The sequence below is a fragment of the Anastrepha obliqua genome, chromosome 1, assembly GCF_027943255.1.
Source record: "Anastrepha obliqua isolate idAnaObli1 chromosome 1, idAnaObli1_1.0, whole genome shotgun sequence".
NCBI classification, from domain to species: Eukaryota; Metazoa; Arthropoda; class Insecta; order Diptera; family Tephritidae; genus Anastrepha; species Anastrepha obliqua.
The window spans coordinates 118,672,731-118,696,835 of record NC_072892.1 but is presented as its reverse complement, the minus strand read 5'-3'; the positions used below and the strand labels follow the sequence as shown (position 1 = coordinate 118,696,835).

The 24,105-nt window shown below is 32.3% G+C and overlaps 1 protein-coding gene across 1 annotated transcript; it reads right to left on the bottom strand.

The window, feature by feature from the left end:
- Positions 1–3,235: 3,235 nt before the first annotated feature.
- Positions 3,236–23,702, bottom strand: LOC129235867 (uncharacterized). The gene is made up of 4 exons (XM_054869925.1): positions 23,623–23,702; positions 6,669–6,873; positions 6,368–6,498; positions 3,236–4,399 (listed from the first exon to the last, which is right to left on the bottom strand). Exons 2-4 carry the CDS (start codon positions 6,757–6,759, stop codon positions 4,319–4,321), a joined length of 303 nt encoding a protein of 100 aa, XP_054725900.1. The 5' UTR covers positions 6,760–6,873; positions 23,623–23,702; the 3' UTR covers positions 3,236–4,318.
- Positions 23,703–24,105: the final 403 nt, after the last annotated feature.

Sequence of the window (24,105 nt, the reverse complement as noted above, 5' to 3'; positions counted from 1 at the left end):
ATCGAAAAAAATTGCATCCCTTATGCATCCCACATAAAACATTCTATATGTAAGTAAATACGTAAGTATGAGTTTGCTTACATGCAATGTAAAGATCCACAAAACAGCGACTGACTTAACATTCATTACTTAATGCTACCATACCACTACCGATCTATTTCAACCCTACATTAAATGTATTAAATTTCTGTGGCTGTTTTTGTTTGCTTAAACAAACTTTTCAACGCCACCCAAACCGCACTCGCACTCTGATTTCTCTCCTCCTCTCATACACGCTTTTTTGCTTTCAATTCACAAGTTTCTTAACTTCTACAACCCAAAAATCCTTTTAATTAATTTCTTAGATTTCGCACACCTGATGCAATAGCGACGCCAAAAAGTATGCTACTAATTTTACATAAGAGCTACTATGGCATTCATGCATGTGCCATAGCGGGTATTTGAGTGTGTGTATATATGTTTAGCTGTTTTTGGTGTTTAGTCTGAATCTGGCACGCCAGCAGCCGCAAGCAGTAAACAAGTAAATTTTCAACGTCTTTTAGTTGTGTATGTATGCACATATGAGCATGCGTACATATTTATATGAGTGTGTTGATAACTGAATTATTTGTTGGGATGTATGTATCTTCGCGCCTCTAATACGATTGCCATTTACGGTACGTGTCTAGAATTTTGTGTAATTTTATTGTCGCTCGAATCAGTTGCCACGACAAACTAAGTAAAGGGAAGCCTGCACAGACAGATAGATTTGTGTGCCACATTTACATATATCTGTACTTATACATATATGTTTATTGTGCATTGGCTCATAGACTTTTACTGCGGGTAATTTTGTGGCTGGTGAATGGAAAGAAAGTCTTTACTTTCATAGGTACACACATCTTAAGGCGGTCCGACTTTTGTGTATCCAAAAAATTTCTCATACAATTGCAAAGCAAAAGAAAACTATTTAAGACCTCTTATTTCAGTAAAAATGCTTGGGGGATAAACATTTGTACTGTTTTTCTCGCAACTCGAGAATGTGGAGCAGACCTAACTTTCATAATCGTTATTTACTCTCAATGGGCATTACAAATGAATATTGCCGGATTTACTTTCTGGTTTATTTTTTTGATTTTTGGTTCATAAACTCCTAAATTCTGTTTTTTTTTCAAATAATCTACTTTAATATTTTAATAAATTAAAAAAAAAGTACCGATCCACCTTAAACACATAATTTCTGTACAAATATCGATAAGCACCTTGGAAATTATTGCGCCTACGTAAGCCGAGCAGCACTTTCGTTGATTAAAGTTGCACCTTTGCTTGGTTGCTTCTAGTTTATTTTCAGTTAGTCTGAGTGTACCTCCAACCTATAAAAAAAACTAGCCAATTTTAGAGCACTTAATCCCTCATGAATGGCTTCGAGTGTCTGTTATTGACTGTTATTCTTATGGCATAAATAATAAAGGGTTTTCCAATAACAGGTGCCACACAAGCAACGAAACCATTGGTCTTATACGGGAAAAGTTTCCGGACCGTATGATCTCTCGAAGAGATGATCACAATTGGCCACCGAGATCTTGTGATTTAATACCTTGTGACCGCAAAGATGGAATTCGTGAGACTATCTTGTCAATTGATGGAATAAGTTTTGCCGTCCATCTGCCACTCGGTTCAGTATCCCATCGGCTTTGCCACCGCAGCATGGTTTGGCATCTCCGTTCTGAGCACCTAGTGATGACGTGTTTCTTCTTGGAGTCCCACGCATCCATTCATTTCCGGACCATGAGGTCGACGGGTATCCGCCCGCTGATCACGAAAATTGCTGCACCTGAGACAGTGCAGTAGGCTGAGGCAACTCTAAGTGAAGCTGTTCGTTGCACAGCCTCTAGTGCTTTGCGCTTCGCTTTGCAGTTTAGCGTAATTCCCCATACTTCGCTGCCGTACAGGAGAATTGAGCTTGTGGCCGCCATAATTAGCTTTCTTATGCTCTGTGTTGGCCCACCGATGTTTGCCATTAATCTACTTAGCATACCCGTGACCTTTGCTGCTTTGGTAGCCACATGCCGTATCTGGGCCCAGAAAGTAAGCCTGCAGTCAAGTTGAATACCTAAGTATTTACGGGTATTAGCTGTCCTGATACTAACAAATAATTATTTATTTAAAAAGTCTTAAATTGCTATTTCTCAAACTACTCCGAAATATCTAAACAATTAATATAAATTCGCGTCCATAATATCTCAGTCCCTCTTCGACAAGGTTGAACTTTTCTTTCTACTTACCATCTGAAATTGCAAAAACGCATTTTCAAACTTGAAAATTAAACGAAAATGCTATAAAATACTCCAGTTATGCTCATCATACATTTCCTGAACTTGAATGCTGCAATGATTGCTTTCAGTCTTTGTTGTTCTTCTCTTTAAAAGTTTCCTTATTTTTCATTCACAAAAGACATTAACTGAGTGGTTTTTCGGCAGCTTGCCATCGAAAATTTCCCTAATCTGCTTAAATTATAAGAATTAAATCTAGTTGTCAATCCGCATTAGTTGCACTTCATTCCTGAGATGATTCAGAATTAAGTCGTTAATCCCGATTAACGCCACTGTCTGTCTAGGTGTTCAAAAATCACTTTGTTTTTCTTTTTTTAATTTGCGACGGTGTGAAGAAATTTCTACATCTGGAAAAGGTCTTTTATATGGAAGAAAATGCTCAAAACCTAAGCGAAAAAAAGGGAAAAGATCAACGAGAATTTTGAGGCCCTGGAGTCTTGTACTTTGTACTAAAATGTTAAGGGCTGTATAAATTTTGTTTGGTGGTGCCTTAGATTGGGCGTTCTCGCGATTCCGCTGTATATGGAATAATGAAAAAGCAGTGGTTACTAATTTTTTTGCCTTGCGTATATTTTGCTGGTGATGGGCACGGGATTTTTGACACTTTATTAATCGCACGCCTAAAGTAGCTAATATTTCCATGATTTTTGCTTGCAATGAGATATTCTCTGAAAAAAGTAACGCAGTTGCAATTAGCGAACGTACCCGCCTAAACACTCCATTCAAAAATTTAATTTACAGGATTAATAAGTTTTTTAACACAGCTAATAAACTTTTTTTTTGTGGGTGAAGAATTGTTCGACATGCCTTCGCATTTGCAGCAACCGTCCCCATGCGATTTCAGCGAAACTATTTAGTATTTTTCCATCTAGAAAATACGACTTCTCTTAACTCTTAAAAAATTTCCAAATTCTGCAAAGCTTTTATTCTATGGTAATCCATTTATGCAAAATGCTTACACTTCGCCGTTCTTTTATTTCATTTCAGTTAAATTTTTTGGTTAATAATTCATTAAAAAAAAGCTGGTTGAGAGAAAAATTAAGTACATAGATGCAATTAGTTCAATTGGATAAGAATAAGTAGTAAATACCAGTACTTCATATAAATATTTAGTTTAAATAGACGACACACCAATGCATAGTTATGTGTGTGTGCGTTGCAGTCACAATTAAAGCTATAATCTTATGGTGGCTTTGAATGTCTTTCATTACGCATATATGAATTTTTAAAGCGATTGGAATACGTGTTTTTAATAATGGCGCCACTTCACAAAAAAGATCATGACTCCAATTCAGTAGTTTAAATTTAGATCTTTAACATTACTTGGCGGCTCGAAATACTTTAATTACAATACTTCCATTACATACATTTACCATTATTAGGAATTAAAAAAAATATACTTCATTTGGTTTTCTCTGTTCACATACACCGTGAATACAATACATACAAAGGTATTATATTCAAATATTTCTCATATATTTTTTTTGTTTTGACCTCACTCTCCAGTACCGTTCGTGTATTGCGCACAGTGCAATTTACAAATATTTATATAATACATATTTTTTTCTTTTGTATTCTCTCACATTTAATACATACTATATGGTTTAAAAAATGTTTAGAAGTTCTTTTTATAATCTACATTTTTAATAAAATATATTTTCTTTTGACGCCGCTCTTCCTTTTTTGAATTTCGGAATTTTGTATTATTTTAATTTTATTTTTTACCATATTTTTACTCTTTGGTGTTTTTTCAGGATTTTTTATTTCATTTTTTTTTCGTTTTTTTCCATATTTCGCTTGAGGCTTCTGTGGCAAAGAAAAAGCTCGCTTGTATTTTAGCTGATAACGTTTTCAGTACAGTATTTCAGTTAAGCCATTAAGTTTTAGAAAAGTATAATTTATATTTGTTGTTGCTAAAAATTGGTTGCTTTTGTATTCAATTCAATGCAAGTTAAAATAGCAAGTTTCTTGAAACCCTGGTCGTTGTCTTCAATTCATTTATTGCTCTAGAGCAGCATATCGTCATCGCTTTCGGTGAATTCTCCATTTGGCTCCAGCAACAGGTTAGCTTCTTCGTTAGACTGCACCTGCAAAGAGAGAGGGAAATTCGCTAATTTCTCTTGCATTGAAACTCTAAGTCGTTTGTGTAGATTTACATTTTTTTGAGGTTAAAAATAATGAAGATTTTTTAATTATTAAAAAACAAAGGGAAATTGAAGTTGAAAACAAAATTCATATTAAAAAAACAAAATTTAAATTTAAATCAAAAACAAAATGAAACTTAAAATTTAAATTAAAATCAGGATTAAAATTTAAATTTAAATTTAAACCAGCAGCATTAAAATAAAATTAAAATTAAAATTAAAATTGAAACTAAAATTAATATTAAAATTAAAATTAAAATTAAAATTAAAATTAAAATTAAAATTAAAATTAAAATTAAAATTAAAATTAAAATTAAAATTAAAATTAAAATTAAAATTAAAATTAAAATTAAAATTAAAATTAAAATTAAAATTAAGATTAAAATTAAAATTAAAATTAAAATTAAAATTAAAACTAAAATTAAGACTGCAATTAAAATTAAAATTAACACTAACATTAAAATTAAGACCAAAATTAAAATTAAAATTAACACTAAAATTAAAACTATGATTAATGATTTGATTTTACTTTTTTATTGAGCTTAAATTTTAAATTTAGTCTTCATTTTAAATTTAGTTTGAGTTTCAGTTTAAATTTAAATTTAAATTAAAGATAAAAATAAAATAAGGACTAAAATTTAAGTCGGAACTAAAACTAAAATCGAAATTAAAAATCAGTATTAAAATAAATTAGATAAAAATTAGATATTTACTTAAAATTAAAAATTAAATAAAAATAAAAATTGAAACTTCAAAAAAATTTAAATTTTAACTTAAACTAAAACTAAAATCAACACTTAAATTTAAATTTAAATTTAAATCAGAATTGAAAAAAATTCAAATTAAAATTAAAACTAAAATTATAATTATAACTAAAATTTTGACCAAAATTACAATTAAAAATAAAATAAAGCTAAAACTAAAGCCAAAATTAAAATCTAAATTTAAGCCAGAATTAAAATAAAATTCAAAATGAAATTAAAATAAAATCTGAAATTAAATTGAAATTAAAACTGAAATTTAAATCAAATTAGAATGAAGTTAAAAATTAAAATTTAATTTTCAAAATTAAAATTTAAATAAAACTAAAATCTAAACCAAAATATAAATTTATCAGAATTAAATTAAATCTAATTTAAATCAAAATTAAAACTAAAATTTTAATTAAAACTTTACTTCAAATAACAACTAAAATTAAAACTAAAACTTAAATAAAAATTAAAATTATAATTAGCATTTAAATTAAAACTAAAATCTGAACTAAAAATAAAAGTAAAATTAAAATCAAATTTAAAACAAAATTTATATTTAAACCCAAACTAAAACTAAAATCCTAAATTTTAAGTTTGAACAACTGAAACTGAGTTTTATAATTAAAATATAATAAATAATAAAAATTATTATAAATAAAAAACCAAGTAAAGAAGTGAAATTAGGTCCGAACCGCACCATTTTAGTTAAATTTTATTTGATCCAGCTATAATAAAAGTAATGGCTTGTTGTATCAGAGAAACGAACGGAAATTTAGTCGTAAAACATAAAAATTGGGCATGGTTTTACCCGATGTCAATAATATTCCAGCCGACTGGGGTGGAGTGCAACATATCTATATGCGCCATATTTCTTTTTTCTACAATATTTTACTAATTTCGCTTCATTTATAGCGGAGATGAAAAATAAAAAATTAATAGCAAAAAATGAAAAATAAAAAATTAAAAGTAAAAAACTAAAAATAAAAGATGAAAAATAAAAAATAAAAACCTCAACTAAAAATTTGAAATAAATTTTTTATTGCAGAGCCAACAGTTTTAAATATTTGCCAGAAAATGTTATTAATTTTTTTTTTTCGAAATTATTTCTTCAACATCCTCCTTAGTTACACACTTTTGCCTACATCTTTTCCAAACTTACCCTCGAATAACGCACAGCCGATGTGCTGCGTACAAACAAACGTCTCACGCTGTTCCGGCGTTCCGGTGAAAAGGCAAACACTCCGAGGCAAGCGACGAAACAAGTCAACGATAATATAGCGGCCAATATAGCTGCACATATATGTATGTATGTACACGCACACATGCAAAGATAGATAGTGGAGAAATTGGAAAATTACAAAATGTAAAATTTACTGCGGTAAAATAGATTTAAAAAAGAATTACAATAAAGCAACAGAAAGCGAAAGGCCTCATTGGCGCGCACAACAAAGTTAATTTACCTCCAATGGAGCCAGTTTGCTCGGCAGGATGTGTTGTGCCGTCATCGCCGTTACTGGTGCTGCCTGCTGGTGTGGCGTTAGTTGAGGTCATTGCAGTTGTTGTTGCAATAGCGTTGTTATCGTCGCTGCTATTCGCTGCTAGTCCAAGGAACTTGCAGATATCCGGCGTGCGCTGTACCAAAACCAAGTTGCATTCCTTAGGAGCCTGCAAAAACACGGAGCAAAACAAATGCAAAAAGGAATAAGTGGAAGTGCGAAAGAAAAGTAACAAAAATGCAGAAAACTATACCAATGTTAGTGCAGATAAAAGCAAAGCAAAGAGTAGTTTGCTATTTAACAAAGTAGTTGGCTGCTTTAATCTAAGCAGCTGCATAGCTAACTGTATATGAGTATGGTTGTGTGCCTGCTTGTCGGGCGATTGTTGTTGTTCCATGCAGAAATTAACAAACACATTCACACTTAGTGAATTCGTATTATTGCTCGTGCAGCTGCAGAGTGCATGGCACTAGCCAACTTGCCGCTACCGAAACTATACACACACGTACACATGCATGTATGCATTTACGTGCAGAATAGATGGCAGGTATGGCCTTGTATGTGTACAATTTGCTTAAGTGAACATTAATGTTCCAGCGCGCGAGTTGCACTACATGGCTGCGTCGTCCCGCACACACCTCACCGGCTTGTGAAGACAGCAAGCAACCAGGTAATCAGCGAAGCGGCAACAACAACAGTAACAGTAGCAGTGGCAGACGTACGCGCAAACTTAAATAAAAACCTATTTTCAAATTGCTGCGGATAAATGTGAATGTCTACTAACTGAGTAGGGATGTGATTGCTGTTGTTGTAGCGACAGTTGCTACTTGTACATTTTTTACGCCGACTGCATTCGCACTGAACGCCTTGTAAAAATAACTTGTAGAGGGGGCTTGCATAGTGGCTGCTGCTGCCGTGCACGCACTGCAAATGCTAAGGAAGCACGCGAGAAAACTATCTCAGGCACTCTGGCGAAGACACACAGACAGACAACCAGAAAAGGGAAGCAAACAGACAATTTTCCACCTTGTAAAAAGCTAATATGACAGCGCAGATAGTAAAATGTGATAATGTTTCAAAAAATAAAATAAAAAAACAACCCTGCGCAGCTAAAGACTCGAAGGGGAATGAATGTAAGGATGACTGAAAAGCGCTTGGTAGCCTTAAAAGTCCAAGACGGCATGAACGAATATGCATCCTGTGCGGCAGCGGGTGAATTTCTCGCACAGCATTGCCACATCACTGCGCCATGTACTCGACAGCTTCTTGCTCGCTGTTGAGTTAAAGTTTCACAATTTCACAAGTTATAAGAATTTTTTATGCGGCATATTTAAATAGTGCGCCTCAAGGTAGACTACTTAAAAAGTGACGGAAAAATAAAAGTAATTGCACAGATGGAATAAACTAAAGTTCAGCGAAGTGTGGAAAAATCTAAATAAAAATATGCTTCAGAAACGAAAAATGCGTAAGAAAAAAGGAAACCAGAATAGGGAAGTGTTTTCGGTGAAATAATGGCGAAAGACAGCTTCACATAAAAATCGTATAGTTGTAAATAAAAGACCAGCTATTTATTTGTGTTGGCAACCAAATGTTAGCGAATAAAATAACGCATCAATGGAAAAATAATATACTTATGTATGTATGTAGATGTGAACATAAACGCGGCTGTAAAATGCAATACCTTACGATTGCCACATAAAAAATTGCTGTTTATTATGAAACTTTTACAAAAGTAGGGGGAAATGAAAAAATACGAGTATAACCATAAATTATAAAAAAATTTAAAACTAAAAATTAAAAAAATTAAATACAAATTAATAGGAAACTAATAAATAAAATTCAGAGAGGAATATCAATAAATTAAAAATATCTACATTTATTAAAGATGCTCTTCTTTAAAGTAGCATAGATTGTGCATAAAGGGATAAAAGAAATATTGAGTGGTTGCTGAGTTCGAGGAGTTCAAAATTCAGATTTTTTCGGGCATATGTTTTTTCTTTGAATTGTTTGTCAACTAAATGTCGGTCTAAGAGAAAAAAATAATAATTTTAATTGTTTATTTTTCTGTTAGAAAAAAAAGTAAAAACAAAATGTTTTAAAATAATTTGAATAGTATTTTTTTTTTACACAAAAACTTAAAGAAAAATTTTTTCAAATATATTACATATGCCCAAAAATTTTATTTAAATTGTATGTCATATAATTATCAGCCTAAGAAAAAAAATATCAATTGGAAGAAAATTGTTTCTGTATTTTTTTTTAATAGATAAAAACCGTTTAACTACTTTTTTTTATATGTGGATTTTTTCGTTTTACGTTTTGTTTTTTAAATATGCCCACATAAAACTTGGATTTTTTCCTGTTTTCATTTTCTTTTTATTTTTTTCTTTTTAATTATGCTAAACTGAAAAATTGTAATTTTTCCTTTTTTTATTTTTCTTTTATTTTTTATTATTTCTCTTTTTTTATTTTTTTTTTTATTTTTATTTATTTTTTTAATTTTTTTTTTTTTGTTCTTTATTTTTTCTTTTTGTATTTTTTTTCTTTTTTTTTTTTTGTTTTTTTTTTTTAATTTTTTTAATTATACTCAAATGAAAACTTGGAATTTTTCCTTTAAAATTCTATCCAATTCTACTTAAGGCGAAAAAAAAATCATGACCGAATTTTGATCCTGCCGTACTCTTCCGCCACTACGCGATGCAATCGGTGGCGCCGTGTTAGGGGCGTGATTATTCGAACTCTGGATGAAAGATCTAAGCCCATATAGTAAAACCTCAAAAACATTTTGCATTCTTTGCTCAAAATTTACAATATTCAAAATGAACCCATTGCTTAATTTGGACGTTATCCCGAAATCCCGACGACGAATTGTCCAAGTGCAGATGTTATACCCCAGTGACTTATCCCAGGTTGTTGCATATTTTTTATTTTCCGCGGACTTACAATTCTTTCTACAAAGTTTTTGTCTGACCCCTAGTGAAATTTTATGGCGAATAAGTTTCTAGAACATTTCAACCCTCTAGCAACGTTCAAAATGCATTTTATGCGGACTCTATAAAAAAAGGCGCCAAACCGACACTTTAGTGAAATAACTAATGGGTAGAGCAGTTTAAGTCCTCGTACAATTCTAATATACGCACCTTAACGACATACTTCTCTGCGATATGTATTTTAACTTTTTTTCATTTATTCTATAAACACGCAAAATATTAAAAATTTAAAATGCCCCCAGCAAAGAAATTTAACCAAAGAATACTCTATGCTTTTTTTTTGGGTTTTTGATATACGGTAATTGCAACCATGGCAACATAACAACTAAGTGTACATAAAAGGTGGTGTAAAATTCAGTTCAACCAATATTGTTTTTGAATAACTTTTTTACTAAATGAAATTTTTTTTATTTATTTTTTAAACATTTGTGCACTAATAAATTATTTAACAAAAAAAAAAATTGCTTAGCAGCGCTAGCACAAAGGCCTTCGTCTGAATAAAAAAAATTATCATGAATGATGGAAATCTTTATTTTGACCTTTACGCGCTGCATTACTTGTCAGTTTATTTACTGCAGCTGTCTAGTTCACAAGTTATGAATATTGCGATAGGTTTATAAATTTTGCGCCGCCTTGTATGTAGTTGCCATGGTGATTTTCCGATATCACAATGCCAGATTATTTGCACTTAATTGTTAGCTGTCCTAAAATGTTTTTTATTAAAAAAAAAAAACACAAAAATGGTTAAAAAAATTTCACTTTTAGTTAAAGCTGTACTGTGAAGGAATTCAGCAGCGAAGTAGTAAAAAAAGACACTTTTACTTATAAGTTTGCTTTGGACGTATTTATTCAAATAAAAAATCTAGTTTTTATACCGTTATATAATTAGAGCTCCTTAAAATTAATCAATTTTTTTTTGTCATACAATTTTTTTTTTGTTTTTTTTTTCATAAATTTTTTTTTTTTTTGTCACATACTGTTTTTGTCATATAATTTTTTTATTATTATTTTTTTGTCATATAACTTTTTATTTTTTTATTTTGTCATATCATTTTTTTGTTTTGTCACATACATTGTTTTTATTTGTCCTATATTTTTTTATTTGTGTTTCGTCATATAATTTTTTTATTATTATTGACTGTTTTTATTTTTATTTTTATTTTTTTGGTAATATAATTTGTTTATTATTATTCTTTTTTGTCACATATTTATTTTTTTTTTTTTTTTTGTTGATAAGTGAACTATTGTGGTGTCATAAAGGGTATCCAAGACGTAAATGGGCTCTTTTCCCTTTACATTCTCATGGAAAGTAGCAACTACCGTAACCTAACCTACGCTTGTGAATCTGGCCTATTTAATATCTACAAAGCAAGTTAGTTAATCTACGGTTATTAGTTGGGATCATTGAGGATATTAGTTTTCAGAAAAATTTCTTATTTACTGACAAATAAAGTTGATCCGTTCTGCTTTGTGTGAATATTTAGAGCATAGCTTTGGAAAAAATGTACTGCTCTAATAAATACTATTGATTAAAACTCATTAATGAAAACTCACATTTGTAAAACTAGCTTTCAAACAATATTGATGCCTAGAAAGAAACACTAGTTTTTTTTGGTTTCAATTAAATATAAACTCATCAGCTTTACAGAAAAGTTTCATTGAAATCCATTACACAATTGTTAAACGAGGGTCACATGGAAAATCAACGCCAACCCTGAATTACAGCGCAGCAGCCAGCAAAATAGCGAAGTAAAAGTGAATGGCATTTAAAAGCGACCAACCCCCACTCTTTGACTTTTGAAGGACGCGCACTTGAATATTTCGCATTTAAGTGCATTAACAACAACAGCAATAACAGCTCTTGCACACAAATCCTATACAAAACAATACAACCGCAACGAGGGTAACAAAAATTTAACTTATTCCACTTTTGCATACTTTCAGGAGCGCAGCGCACAATAACAATGTATGCAAACCACTTGACGCACACTCGTAATTGAAATTGAAATTGAAATTAAAATTGAAATTGAAATCGAAGCAGGTTAAGTGCAGGCCAAAAACCAGTTTTCAGTTTTACAAGTGAAACATAAAAACATTTATGCTCATACATGCATACATACGCATATAAATAGCCTAACTTTTTTCAGCTTTTAAGTATCAGGCATTATTCCTTTTTCATTTTTCTGCATTTTATTGTTTTCACTGCTTATTTACGTTTCACATCGCACGCACTTTAACGCTTACAAATTTTATGTACGTGTTTATTTCCTTTTTTTAAAATATATATATATTTTTTTTTGTTTTGGTACTTTTACGACTTTACTTTTTCCACTGTGACCGCACTTGTAAGCTATCAGCTGTGACGCTAATACAATTTATGGCGCTGCATTTAAGCGGCGATTGTGTCAATCAAATAATCTCTCTCTCCCTCTCGCGAGACTTTATTTCTCTTTGCAAATTTTGGTTGACAATAAATGTGAAAAGTCGTGCAATGAAATAGCAGCCACCTACATACTTTCTTTAAGGTTCGTACAAACCGATCTACATAATTTTATTTCGAAATCAATAAAAAAATATACGAGCTTTTGGAATCGCAGATATGTAGATTGTTAGGCGCTTCACCCGCAACGGGTATAATAAAAAGCGGTTTCATCGTCTAAGTATTTGTGTGGAACTAAAAGTTGTATAGTATACTAAAATGAACTTTCGTGAGCTGGAGAAAAGTCCAAAAAATAATACTAATAAAATGTAGAATGGCGCAGTTTAGATCGCAGTGAAAACAGGGTCATGGAAGCTTGTTATATATTCAATTTTTTTTTCTCTTTACACTAAGATAATTCACTCACAATTAAGCTGTCAAATAAAGTTGAGCTCAGACTTGAAAATTGGTAACCCTAAAGTTGCTTACCTCGGCGTTCGTCGCTACTGGGAAAAAAATACCACAGAGGTAATAAAACCATTTCTAACTTTTCTTCTACAAAATATCGTGACTTGCCGCTTCAAGTACCAAACATGCGCTCCCTTCTTAAAATAAATATTTAATTAATTATACACTTATATATTATGTGGTAATTTTTACCCGGTCGCAGGTTTTGTATTTGCCTAGCGACAAACCCCGGGTTAAAGCAACTGCTATCAAATGAGGACTATATTACTTACACATGCATATATGTATGTTTCCCATTTTCGGTTAACTTTACTTATTCAAGCTTGTATACCTACACTTGTGTAAAGTCTACCAATAATATTTAATATAGTATTCAAACCCTCTACCAAAAACACCACTGCAAGTTACACTGTTGAGTAGCTCATGCAAATAATAAAGTTTTCTTCAGAATAATTTGAAGGCATGGAATTGGCCACAAAAATGGATCAAGTAATCCCGCAAAGATTCTTCTAGTAGGACTTTTTGAAATCGCAATTTTATACCATTACGCCGCAATCGCCCAATGCAAATCAAAACCATTGCTCAAATTTCAGCTGTCTTTTTACAGCAGAATCATTAAAAATCCATATTCCATATATAATGGCATAGATTAGCCTTTAAAAACAAGAAAAAAATCGTTAATACCTCGCACACACCTTGCGCCTTATGCCATTTCAACCCGCGCTTATTGGAAAATCCCACAGACACAAAAGCAATACCAAATCCTAACATTCACGCTACCCTTTTGGCAACCATCTCAGATTCACACAAGCAATAAAGGCAAAAAAAGGCAAACATTTAATGACATCTAAAATATTCTAAATTGTTTATTACTTGTGTGCTCGAATCGCTCATTAATCACAGAAAGTGTTGTCATTGATGTCGCAGCTCGTCGTTCCCTTTGCCATTGCATCCTTAAATTGTCTGCAATCTTCTTCTTCTTCTTGTCATGTAAGCAAAATCTTTACAAAGCAATATGACTGTGGGGCGCAATTTAATGACTTGCCCTTGAACGTTTGCGCTTACAATTAATGATGTATCATAAGAAGAGAAATAAGAGGAGGTGATATATGAAACTGAATTTCAAATGATGTAAGGGAAACCTGACACAAATTAATCCGTAGCAGCAAATGAGCACAAATATGTATGTACAGTCGTTAGTATTAATAAACGTAGTCGTAAGAGTAAGTGCTCATTTCAGCTTTGTGCGTAGAGCTGCATATTAAGATATGCCTTGAAGCAGTCAACATCATTTTAAGGACGTTCTGTCGATGTGAATATATATTCTGATCAGTTTTTTCTCAAAAACTCTGGCAGCGCGAGGTTGCAATTTAAGTAACTAACTCTTCCGCGAAATTCTCAGCGGTTGATTCAGTTAATCGCAGTACTTTTATGCGCGCACAAGTTTTAAATTTGCCAATTTGTCGTTAAACTTCTTTCATATGGTAATATTCTCATTACTTTAATTTTTAAAATTTTTTTTTACTATATTTTTTTATTAGTTTTTATTTTTATTACAAAAACATTTTTTATTTTTTTTATGTTTTTATTTGTTTTTCTTATATTTTTTTTACTTTTTCTTATTTTTTTATTTCTTACATATTTTTTTAAATTTGATAAAACAATTTTTTTATTAATTTTGTTTTTGTTTTTTCAGTGTATTTTTTATTTTTTTATTATATATTTTTTCTTATATTATATATTTTTTTTTGTATTTTATATTATTTTTTTTTTTTAATTTTTGTTAAAATTTTTTTCAATTCATTTAGTTTAGCTAAATTTTTTATTATATTTATATTATAATATTATTATGGTTGGTTGGTTTAAGGGTGACCCCGCATCGGAGTACCACATAGACCGCAAGTTGGGTCCGTTGTGTTGCCCTAGAGCTCATTATTTTAAATGATTTCCCCACCTAACCGAGATTTTTATTGTAGATTTTGATCAAAGATATTAATTCGTTTCGAAAATTTGATGAGAGATTCGATTTTCAGGTCCGAGAGTACTGAAAGATTGTCAATTGTTGGAGAGCCTAGAAGAGCGAGTCGACTTCTGGCTAGACCCGGACAACTGCACAGCAAATGTCTGCTCGATACTTCCTCATCTTCGTCCTCGCAGTATCTGCACAGGTCGTTCTGAGGAACCCCGAGCCGACGTGCGTGAGTGCCCAAAAGGCAGTGGTCGGTGATAAGAGATGTTATATGCCTTAGTTCGTGTTTCGAAAGACTTATAAGGGTTTTTGTCTGTTTCAGATTGTAGGATGGCCAGATTTTTCTGGTCGTAACGCAAGTAGTTTCCACTCGCCACCTCCGATCAGCAATGCTGTGAAATTCTCGATCGATGAGCAATTTACATGTTGAGAGCGGAATGTGGATTGCGGGTAGGTTACTAACATTTGATTGCGCAGCTCCAGCTCTTGCGAGCTCATCAGCTTTGCAGTTACCTTCGAATCCACTGTGACCCGGTATCCAGATAACTTGGACAGAATTCTGAACACTTATCTCGTTAAGAGATAAGAGACAGGATCGAACCACATCTGAGTGGGTATAAGAGGAGCTGAGTGCTCGAACGGCCGCTTGACTGTCGGTGAAAAAGCGGATATCCTCTAGTGATATTCTATTTTCTAAGAGAGTTTTCGCAGCGTACCAGATAGCGCATACTTCATGGAAGACTTACATGATATTATTATTATTTTTTAATTTAACAAAACAAGTTTTAGTTTATTTTTATTTCATTTTATTTTACTACATTTTATTTTAATCTATATCGTTTTATTTTTCAAATACATATATATATTTTTTTTTTAATTTTAATTTTGTTATTTTTATTTATTATTATTTTTGTATTTTTCATTATTACTTTTTTTATTTTACTTTATTCTTTAAATGCTGTTTTTTATTTTTTTTTAATTGTATTTATTTTAAATTTAAATATTTCCTATTATTATGCGTTTTTATTACACTGATTTTACTCCCTTTTATTTAATTTAATTATTATAAGTTTTGTTTTATTTCACTTTATTTTTTTTACTTTGTTTAATTCCAATTCCTTCAGTTTAATTCAATTTATTATTACAATACGTATGTTCTTCTTTCGTTGTCTTTTTTTAATTTGATAAAACAAGTTTTTTTATTATTTTTTTCAGTTTTTTTATTTTTAATATAGTTTTTCTTTTATTATATTTTTTTCTATTATATATTTTTTTATTTTTTATTTTACTCTATTTATTTTTTTCAAATAGGTATATATGTTTTTTTATTTATTAAGTTTTATTTATTAATTATTTATTATTATTATCTTTTATCTTTTTTCTATTTTTCTTTCTTATTCTTATTTTAATTTTCCATTATTCTATTCAACTATATTTGCTTTCCATTCATTTATTTTAATTACATTTTTTATTATTTAACTCGTACATAATTTTTTCACTCTTTTTAATTAATTAACTTTCTAGCATTTTTTAACTTTTTTTGTCTTTAATTTACTAAGGCAAATTTATTTATTTTTTATTAAATTTTATTTTATTTTATTTTGCTTGATTTTAGTTTAATTTATTCTGTGAATATTTTTGGTCTTTAATTTATTTCATTTTGTTTATTGTTATAATAAAAAGTATTTTCTATTATTATTGGTTTTTTATTGCATTTGATTTTCCTTTGTTTTGTTTTCTATTACTTTTTAATTTAATTTGTTTTTCTATTTTTTTTTTTTGTTAATTTCACGTGTACTTTAATTTTTATAGGTTTTGCTTAATTTAATTTAATTTCAATTCATTTAGTTTAATTAATTTTTTTAATATATGCCAACTATTTATTATTATTATTTCTTTTTTGTTTTTTTTTTTTTTTTTTGGTAATTTACGTTTTTTTAATGTTTTTTATGTTTTATTTTGTTTATTATTATTTTAGATACGTTTTTTCTATTTTTTCTTCCGTATATATATATATGTATTTTTGTTTAATATATTTTTTTATTTTATTTAATTTTTACATCATCGAGCAGGGGCACCGCACTAAATTATGATTTACGTATTTTAACTAACGCTCCAATAACTCAAATTAAATTCATCTTTAAATATATTTGAATGCATTTCAGCGCGAAAATATTTCCGTTGAGTCTTTCTTTATCTCGCCTTAGCGCAGACGTTTCACCTAACCACTCATAATTGAAATCCTAGAAAAAACTTATTGGAAGCCCAAAACGGAGCTGTTGATAATCACCCATCAGTCCACTTAGCTACGGCGAACGAGAATATTACTCAAAAGTAATAATTCTCATATATGTACGTCGGAAATTGTTGGTTACAATTATAAATTCGATTCCAACTCGCAACCTACGAATGCCTAAAAAAGAATTGCTTTCTATGAAAGTACGTGCCATAATTCGAAAAGGCCCATCTAAGCACACCCACACGCATACACATCAGTAAAGTTATTGACAATCATATGAGAGCATTTTAATACTGCTGTAGTGGGCATACGGAAAATCCGTCTGGGAATGTATTGTTAAAGACCATAGGCTGCTCACACAATGGATTTGTGTGGCTGCCCAACACTTTCCCCCATTGAATGTCTATATAAACGTTGCAGAGAGAAAATTCCCCCGCATATGGTTAAATCGTTCTTCATACATATTTACTATGTGCTTTTATGATGCAAGTAAGTAAGCGTTTAATTCTTATTATACTTCCCAGTGTGTTTTGTCTGTTCACGTCTGGTTAGTATTGTAATGCTGCCTTAGAAATACTATTTGTGATTATAAATACCATTTCGAGAAATTCATATGTAAGATGATAACCTGTCTTTCATTAAAGTATTAATATATATTTAGATGCATATATATGAATAAGTCATACGAGAAAATACTACGAATGAGAGAGCATAAAAGGCATTTGTGCATTTGCGTAGATTACTTCATTACACAGAAAACAAGAACGGGACGAATTTACATCTGTATCTACTACATACGGGATCTGCTTACACATCTGTACATTTGCTAGTAATTATTGGTAGTTACGGAATGATGCAGACATTTCAGGCGAATTACGACTTTCGATGCTCGTGCATATACATTTGTGTGTCAAGCTATATTGTTAAAACATAAGAGTTTTTTTTATTTTTTCTGAGATGACGCCCGTGTAGCGCTTTTAACCTCACAGTTACACCGACGTGCTAAATACCTCACCACAATCTACCACTCTCCCCGCGGAACTGCCACTTTTCTCACGTACTCTCTGCCACTTCCGAGCCATTTTGTGAAGACGCTTCCTTCGTCATTGCAGGACTAATTCCGTAGACGTTTTAGCAAACGAAATGCAGAGAGGCTATCCGAAAAGCATGGCAGAGCAAGACGTGAAGAAATTATAGCAGAAGAAAGATGGCAAGACCGGTGCAGCAGATCACCTATCAGTAGATGGATGCATGGGTTAATACCCATCCTGATGATGTGATTAAAAAGGAACTATGCGATGATAAACTACCTCCTACCCCAATTCTTTTCAAGGCACTGGGTATTTAGAAAACACATCGATAAATTTGGGCGCATGACAGTTCACCAAACAGCCCAATCGGCACGAAGAGGGAAGAAGATGTTACTCATGTTTTGTTCCAATGCCCACGCTATGCTCCCGAAATCTGGTGCGACGGCGCCTTTGGTGATATTTCTGACATTTTGATTTAAACCTCCTTCCAAAACAAACCAACAAAAAAAAAATACTCCCAAAACCTCTAAAATCTTAAACGGAGAAAATGTTGTAGATTTATGCTGAAATTAGCTGATGCTGTTATTGTTTTTTTGTTTTTTTTTTATAATAAAAATATAATAATTGCATCATTCGGATCGGTATCCGACATTGAATGGTATTGAGCTTCAGCTATCGCCTTGTGGCATGCCTGTTGCAATTGATAGCTTAGAACTGACCATCATCATTTGTAGCTATAACTTTGTAGCACTATAACTCGCTGTGAGCCTAAGCTTCCTTCACACTTCTTCTCCATGCATCTCGATCCATAGTCAGACTATGATTGTAGGTCACTCCTATGCTTCTTAGATCGTTCTCAACGTCGTCTTACCATCGTAGCATGCGCGCATCTAGAACTTAGCGAGGTAGTCTTTCATTTAGCATTCTGCAAACGTGTCCTAACTATCGGATACGCTGCGATTAGACAAATCGCACAACGTTTTTTCCCTATAGGAATTCCTCTAGCTCTAATGCGATAGAGGTCATGTTCTTCTCGTACTGGACCCATTATTCTCCTCAGTATTCTTCTTTCAAATAAACTCAATTGTTTAATTGTATCCGCTTCCAATGTCTGCGTTTCGCATTCGAATCGGTGTTTTATACAATATATTTTGGTTTTCGTTTTCCTACTCAAGAGCTTGCCTTTTAACACGCTGTCAAATGTATAATCACCAATTGTAAAATCTGGCGCTTTTCTCAACGTGTTGAGTCTTGCGAAATACTTAGCTTCATTTTCGTTGAACTTTAATGCGAAGAATCTTGCTTTTAATCAAAGTACTTAAGAGAGCATTCAGGTTGATTTTATACTCGTGAAACTTTTCAAATATTTGGCGATCTACAAGGTTTTGGTCGGTCGTCGACCTTCCACTCCTAAAACCACATTGATACTCGCCTAATATTTGCTCGGCGTACTCATTCAATCTGTACTGTAGGCTTAAAACTGATCACATATTCATAATGAATTAATAAGTATGAGCCTTTGAGCTAACCACCCAGCCTCGTGAAGAAGTATAATAGGGGTATTCACAAGGGTTTAGTAAGTGGCGTCATAAACTTTAAGCGGCTAAGAATATATTTAGTTCGCAAAGTACCATGCAGGTCATATTATGAATTCTTTCATAGCGGGTTGTGGCTTTGAGTCCTCTAAACAATTATTTAACTGTTAAAAGTCTTAGGATATAAGGCAGTGTGGCACTTATGGCACCTTGTGAATCACCTAAAAGTATATGATTTATAGTTTTTTCTAAACTGTTACATCAATCGCCGCCAAGCTTAGATGGGTCCAGTCATAACTTTCCATAAATTATTTTAATTTTGTACGAAAAATGTGCCCACTCATATGATTTAAGGTCTTAGGAACAATCAAAAAAATTTTTTTTTTTTTCATTTTTTGAAAAATTCCAGTCAGTTGAATGAATAATTTCCGAAAAATTCGAAAACAGCCAAACTCACCCCACATGGAGAAGAAGTGGATACATATACGTATAGTATGCATGTATATGTACGCAAACGTGTACGTGTGCATGGTCCTATTAATGAATATATAAATGAATTATTCGGCAAACAATGCTGTGGTAATTACAAATTGCAGAATTATTATTATTATTATTGCATATGAGCGTATAAATGCATACATGTATACCTATGGTATGTATCTGCTATATGGAAACACAAGCACAAACAAAATTTACTTTTACTCAGCTCACAGCTCACAGCTCATTTGTATGTTCGTTTGTACCTACCCCTACACCTACACAAAGAAGCATATGTGTGTGTGTATGCTTATGCATTTGTGGCAACTAATGTCAGAGTACAATTGCACCGGAAATGTAGTAAATGACATTTCCAAGCCCTAACATATGTAACTGTAGTGCACGCACACATGTATGCATATATGCACATACATATACAAACATAAATATGCACTCCTACTTTGCATATGCATTGGTAATGTTGCAGGTTCAGCAACTTTCGCATTCACTACTGCGCTTATTATGTATGCATGCGTGTATGTGTGTGTGTGTATGTATGGATTTACGTATGTGACAACATATAATTTTCATCTAAATTGAATTAAATTAACATGCAATGGCAGGAAATTTGCTGTACATGTAAATGAAATGTAAAGCACGACAACATTTGTACGTACATAGTTTTTCTTTGTAATTTCAACTATGCACGTACAGACATACGCTCGTCAAGCGTACATATTTATTCGTGCAGAGGAAGTATTTCGTCACGTTCACATGGCAATTAAATTTTATTTTAATTTATGGTTAATTAAGAGCAACATTAAAGTCTGATTAAATTATTTGAAAAATATTCAAAATGTCATGAAAGTTCTAGGCCAGAAATTGCAAGACAAATGGTTACTTGAGAGCCAGAAAACAGCCAACAGCTACTTGAGAGTTTGACAGCCAAACAGCAGAATTAATTCTTTTTTTTTTGGAATTTCCAAAAACGGATTCTGGACTGACTAGCAGAATAATTAAAAAAATTATATAATTTGCAAAATACAGACTTCCATACTCAAATCATGCTTCAAAATTGGATGATTAATTTTGTGCCACCTCAGTTCTCAACGAATTCACCAAACAAGCTCATGTATATCCATATATAAATTTTTATATTCCAGTTTGGGGAAAACTAAATCCATTATTTTTGCATTAGTGGTATAAAATTGAAATCTTAAGATCCTCGGCGATGCTACGACTACTATAACCGGATGGTCAATTTCGATTTTTCTGTGATTTTAAGGACATTTTCGACATAATCGACATTTTCTTTAACATCAAAAATGCCTGAACGGCATCGGCGAAACTAAAATTGTACGTAATTAGTTGTTACAGCAGCGGCACCATTCACAATTTCAACTGCCTATATTTCATTTTTGCCTTTATCAAAGGAAAACTGTAAATGTACCGAATTTTCCCCTTGTTGACTTCCATTGTTAACAACCTGTAACTCACAACTGGATGAACAAACCAAAGAACAACTGTAGTTTTTTAGTGTGAAATGTTACCTTGACAACGAGCATTAACTTTAAATTGTTTGATCGATACTTTACGAGATATCGATCACTACAGCCATCTACTGAAAAAATAATGCATTTCTTTTCCTCCAAACTATAACATACAACTGGCGATTACACCTTTCTTGGGTGTTTGGCCGAATTTTTCCTACTATTTATGATGCGCGTCTTGATATTTTTCCACGAATGGAGAGGCCTACAGTTTTAGGCCGACTTCGTACTGCAGATGGTTTCTTTATGCAGAGCTTTTTCATGGCAGAAATACACTCGGAAGTTTGCCATTGCCTGCCGAGACCGCTATTAGAAAAATCATTCTCTATTATTTGATGTTTCCAGCCCCAGATTGTTATATAGGCACGTAAATTTAGACGCGGTGCAGTGTAAAAATGCACAAAGATACTGAAAATAGCCTTCAATGCATCAATACAGCCCTTTGGACAAATAAAAACGATTAATTTGCTTTAAATTAATGTTTAATATACTTAAAATTGTCAGCGACTCGAATATGAGTCGAAATTTTCATATGTATTCTAGCTCCCAGAAGAAGAACCTTGCCAGTGTCTATCCGCAGATAAAAAACAACAAAAAAACCCACAGACCACCTCCGTCTCGTCAACTGCCAGACAGCCGTAAATACAGACACCTACATCCCCTCTACCCCCACCGATCACTTAAAAGCAAACACAGACACAGTTAATTCACCCTTTCATTTATTTTATTTTCTACCACTCAGTAAACACCTTAAATACTGACAAGCCGCAAAAGCAAAAACACCATTGAAGATGTCTCAACAAAAACAAAAAGTAAAAAAAAAACTACACCAATTTACAAAATTGCAAATGAAAGCCACACAAAATGTTGCTGCTCCACCTTAAGGACACTAATTAAAAGAAACTTTTGTTTAATTAACCTGCTTAAACGTCGTTTTATGCTTAAGTGAGTGTTTTTTTTTTTTTTTGCAGCTACATAAAAGCCAAACGAATAAGTTGATAATTTTTTTACACTTTTTCGTTGAATTTTATACCTTGTGTGCCTTTGCAATGCGCCCAAGTGCTCAAGTGCACTTCAGTGGAAACTTTGTAGCCTACCCGGCGTATACGTAATATGAATGCACTGCCATACAGCAGCGTATCGTATGAAGAAGAAAATTTCCAACGAAAAATTTGCTAAACACAAATTGCACCAAACTGTTTAATGCTGCCTAAGTGCATACAAGTTGAGGCATTCTACTAAGAGCACACGTTTATATGTGTGTGTATGTGTGTGCATATGTATGTATGTATGCATATGTTCAAGGGTTGGTCCGCATGAGTTTTTTGCACCCATTACTTTTGTTTCTGTGCATGTGAATTTGCGTTTGCGGAAAAAGTTGCAACTTACAACACACTATGAGTATGCATACTCAAGTGTATACAAAAGTATATGTGTGCCTTTATGTTACGCTTAAAATAGAATGCAGTGGTATGTGTGAGTGCAATAGAAAAAGGAGCAACCAACTGCTTGAACGCCTTTCAAATTACCGATGGCACAAATTGTGACGCCCATCTAGTCATACACACCTCGACTGGCACAGCTACACCCACATACACAGCGCATACATACGCCTGTATATGTTGGGTCTTATGCCAGACGGCGTTGTAACCAAACATACGAGCATTAGAAAAGAACAGCAAAAAGGCAAAGACCTTTAATGTTGCTCACTTGGGTTTGCACGCACACATATGCCGCATATGTGCATACATGCTAGGGCATACATAAATAGGTAAATATGTAAGTATTTCGTATGTGCACTCAAAAGATGCTGGCTGCCAGGGGAGGCTTTCAGCAAGAAACAGCAGCAGCAGCAGCACCAGCAAAAAGTGCAATCCCATTATAATGCTGCTGGCCAGGTGTTATTATGTGGATAGCACTGAAGAAAATAGAGCGAGGGAGGCTGCCTTAAAAAAGGAAATGCACGCAATAGAGAATAGTAGCGACAGGTCTGAAATTTTCAATCTTAAAGCAGAGAAGAAAGCAGGCGGGAGAATAAACAAGCATAATAGATGAATAGTGGAATGCATTGAGACACAAATTACACATAAGCACGCAATATAGTTCATACCTGCCTACTTGTACATATCTATACATGTATTCGCATATATATTTTTATATCTGTAAGTTTATTACGACGAAACTTCCATTCTTTTTTATTTACACACCAAAATTTTATTGTAGAAAAAGTTTTTGCTTACTTTTTAGTAATATCTATTTTTCCGCCAATAATTAAACATATTCTTCTTCTTTTTCTTCTTTCAGCTAAACATAAGGTTTGTACCCAATGAATTTTTATCTTCGACAAAAATCTCTAAATCAAACACCCGCCTTAGTCAACGCGACGAATGTCTTGAACCTTTTTTTTTTACTTTTTGAAGACAATCTGACATCAACACACCTACAAATTGTAATGGCAAATACACTACAAATTTTGGTTGTTCGTGTTGCCACGGCAAATCGTTAATACCATGAAGCCAAGTTGATGCCGCATTGGATTTTAAGAAACAAAAATTTGGCTTGTAATTTTTTTTTTTTAATAAGGATTCAATTTTTTAGCCTAATTTTAAAAGTCCATGTTTTGTTTTCACGAAACGAAGATGTTTTTGAATAATTTTGTTTTTATTTGAAAAATCTCAAACTGAATTTCGAGAAGCAATGACATTTTGTATTTTGTTTTTAAT

Coding starts and splice junctions, on each gene's coding strand:
- LOC129235867 (XM_054869925.1), bottom strand. CDS start 6,759: ATGACCTCAACTAACGCCACACCAGCAGGCAGCACCAGTAACGGCGAT. Junction 6,499..6,668: donor GCAAACTGGCTCCATTGGAG/GTAAATTAACTT, acceptor ATATATGTGCAG/CTATATTGGCCGCTATATTA. Junction 4,400..6,367: donor CGGCTGTGCGTTATTCGAGG/GTAAGTTTGGAA, acceptor CTCTCTTTGCAG/GTGCAGTCTAACGAAGAAGC.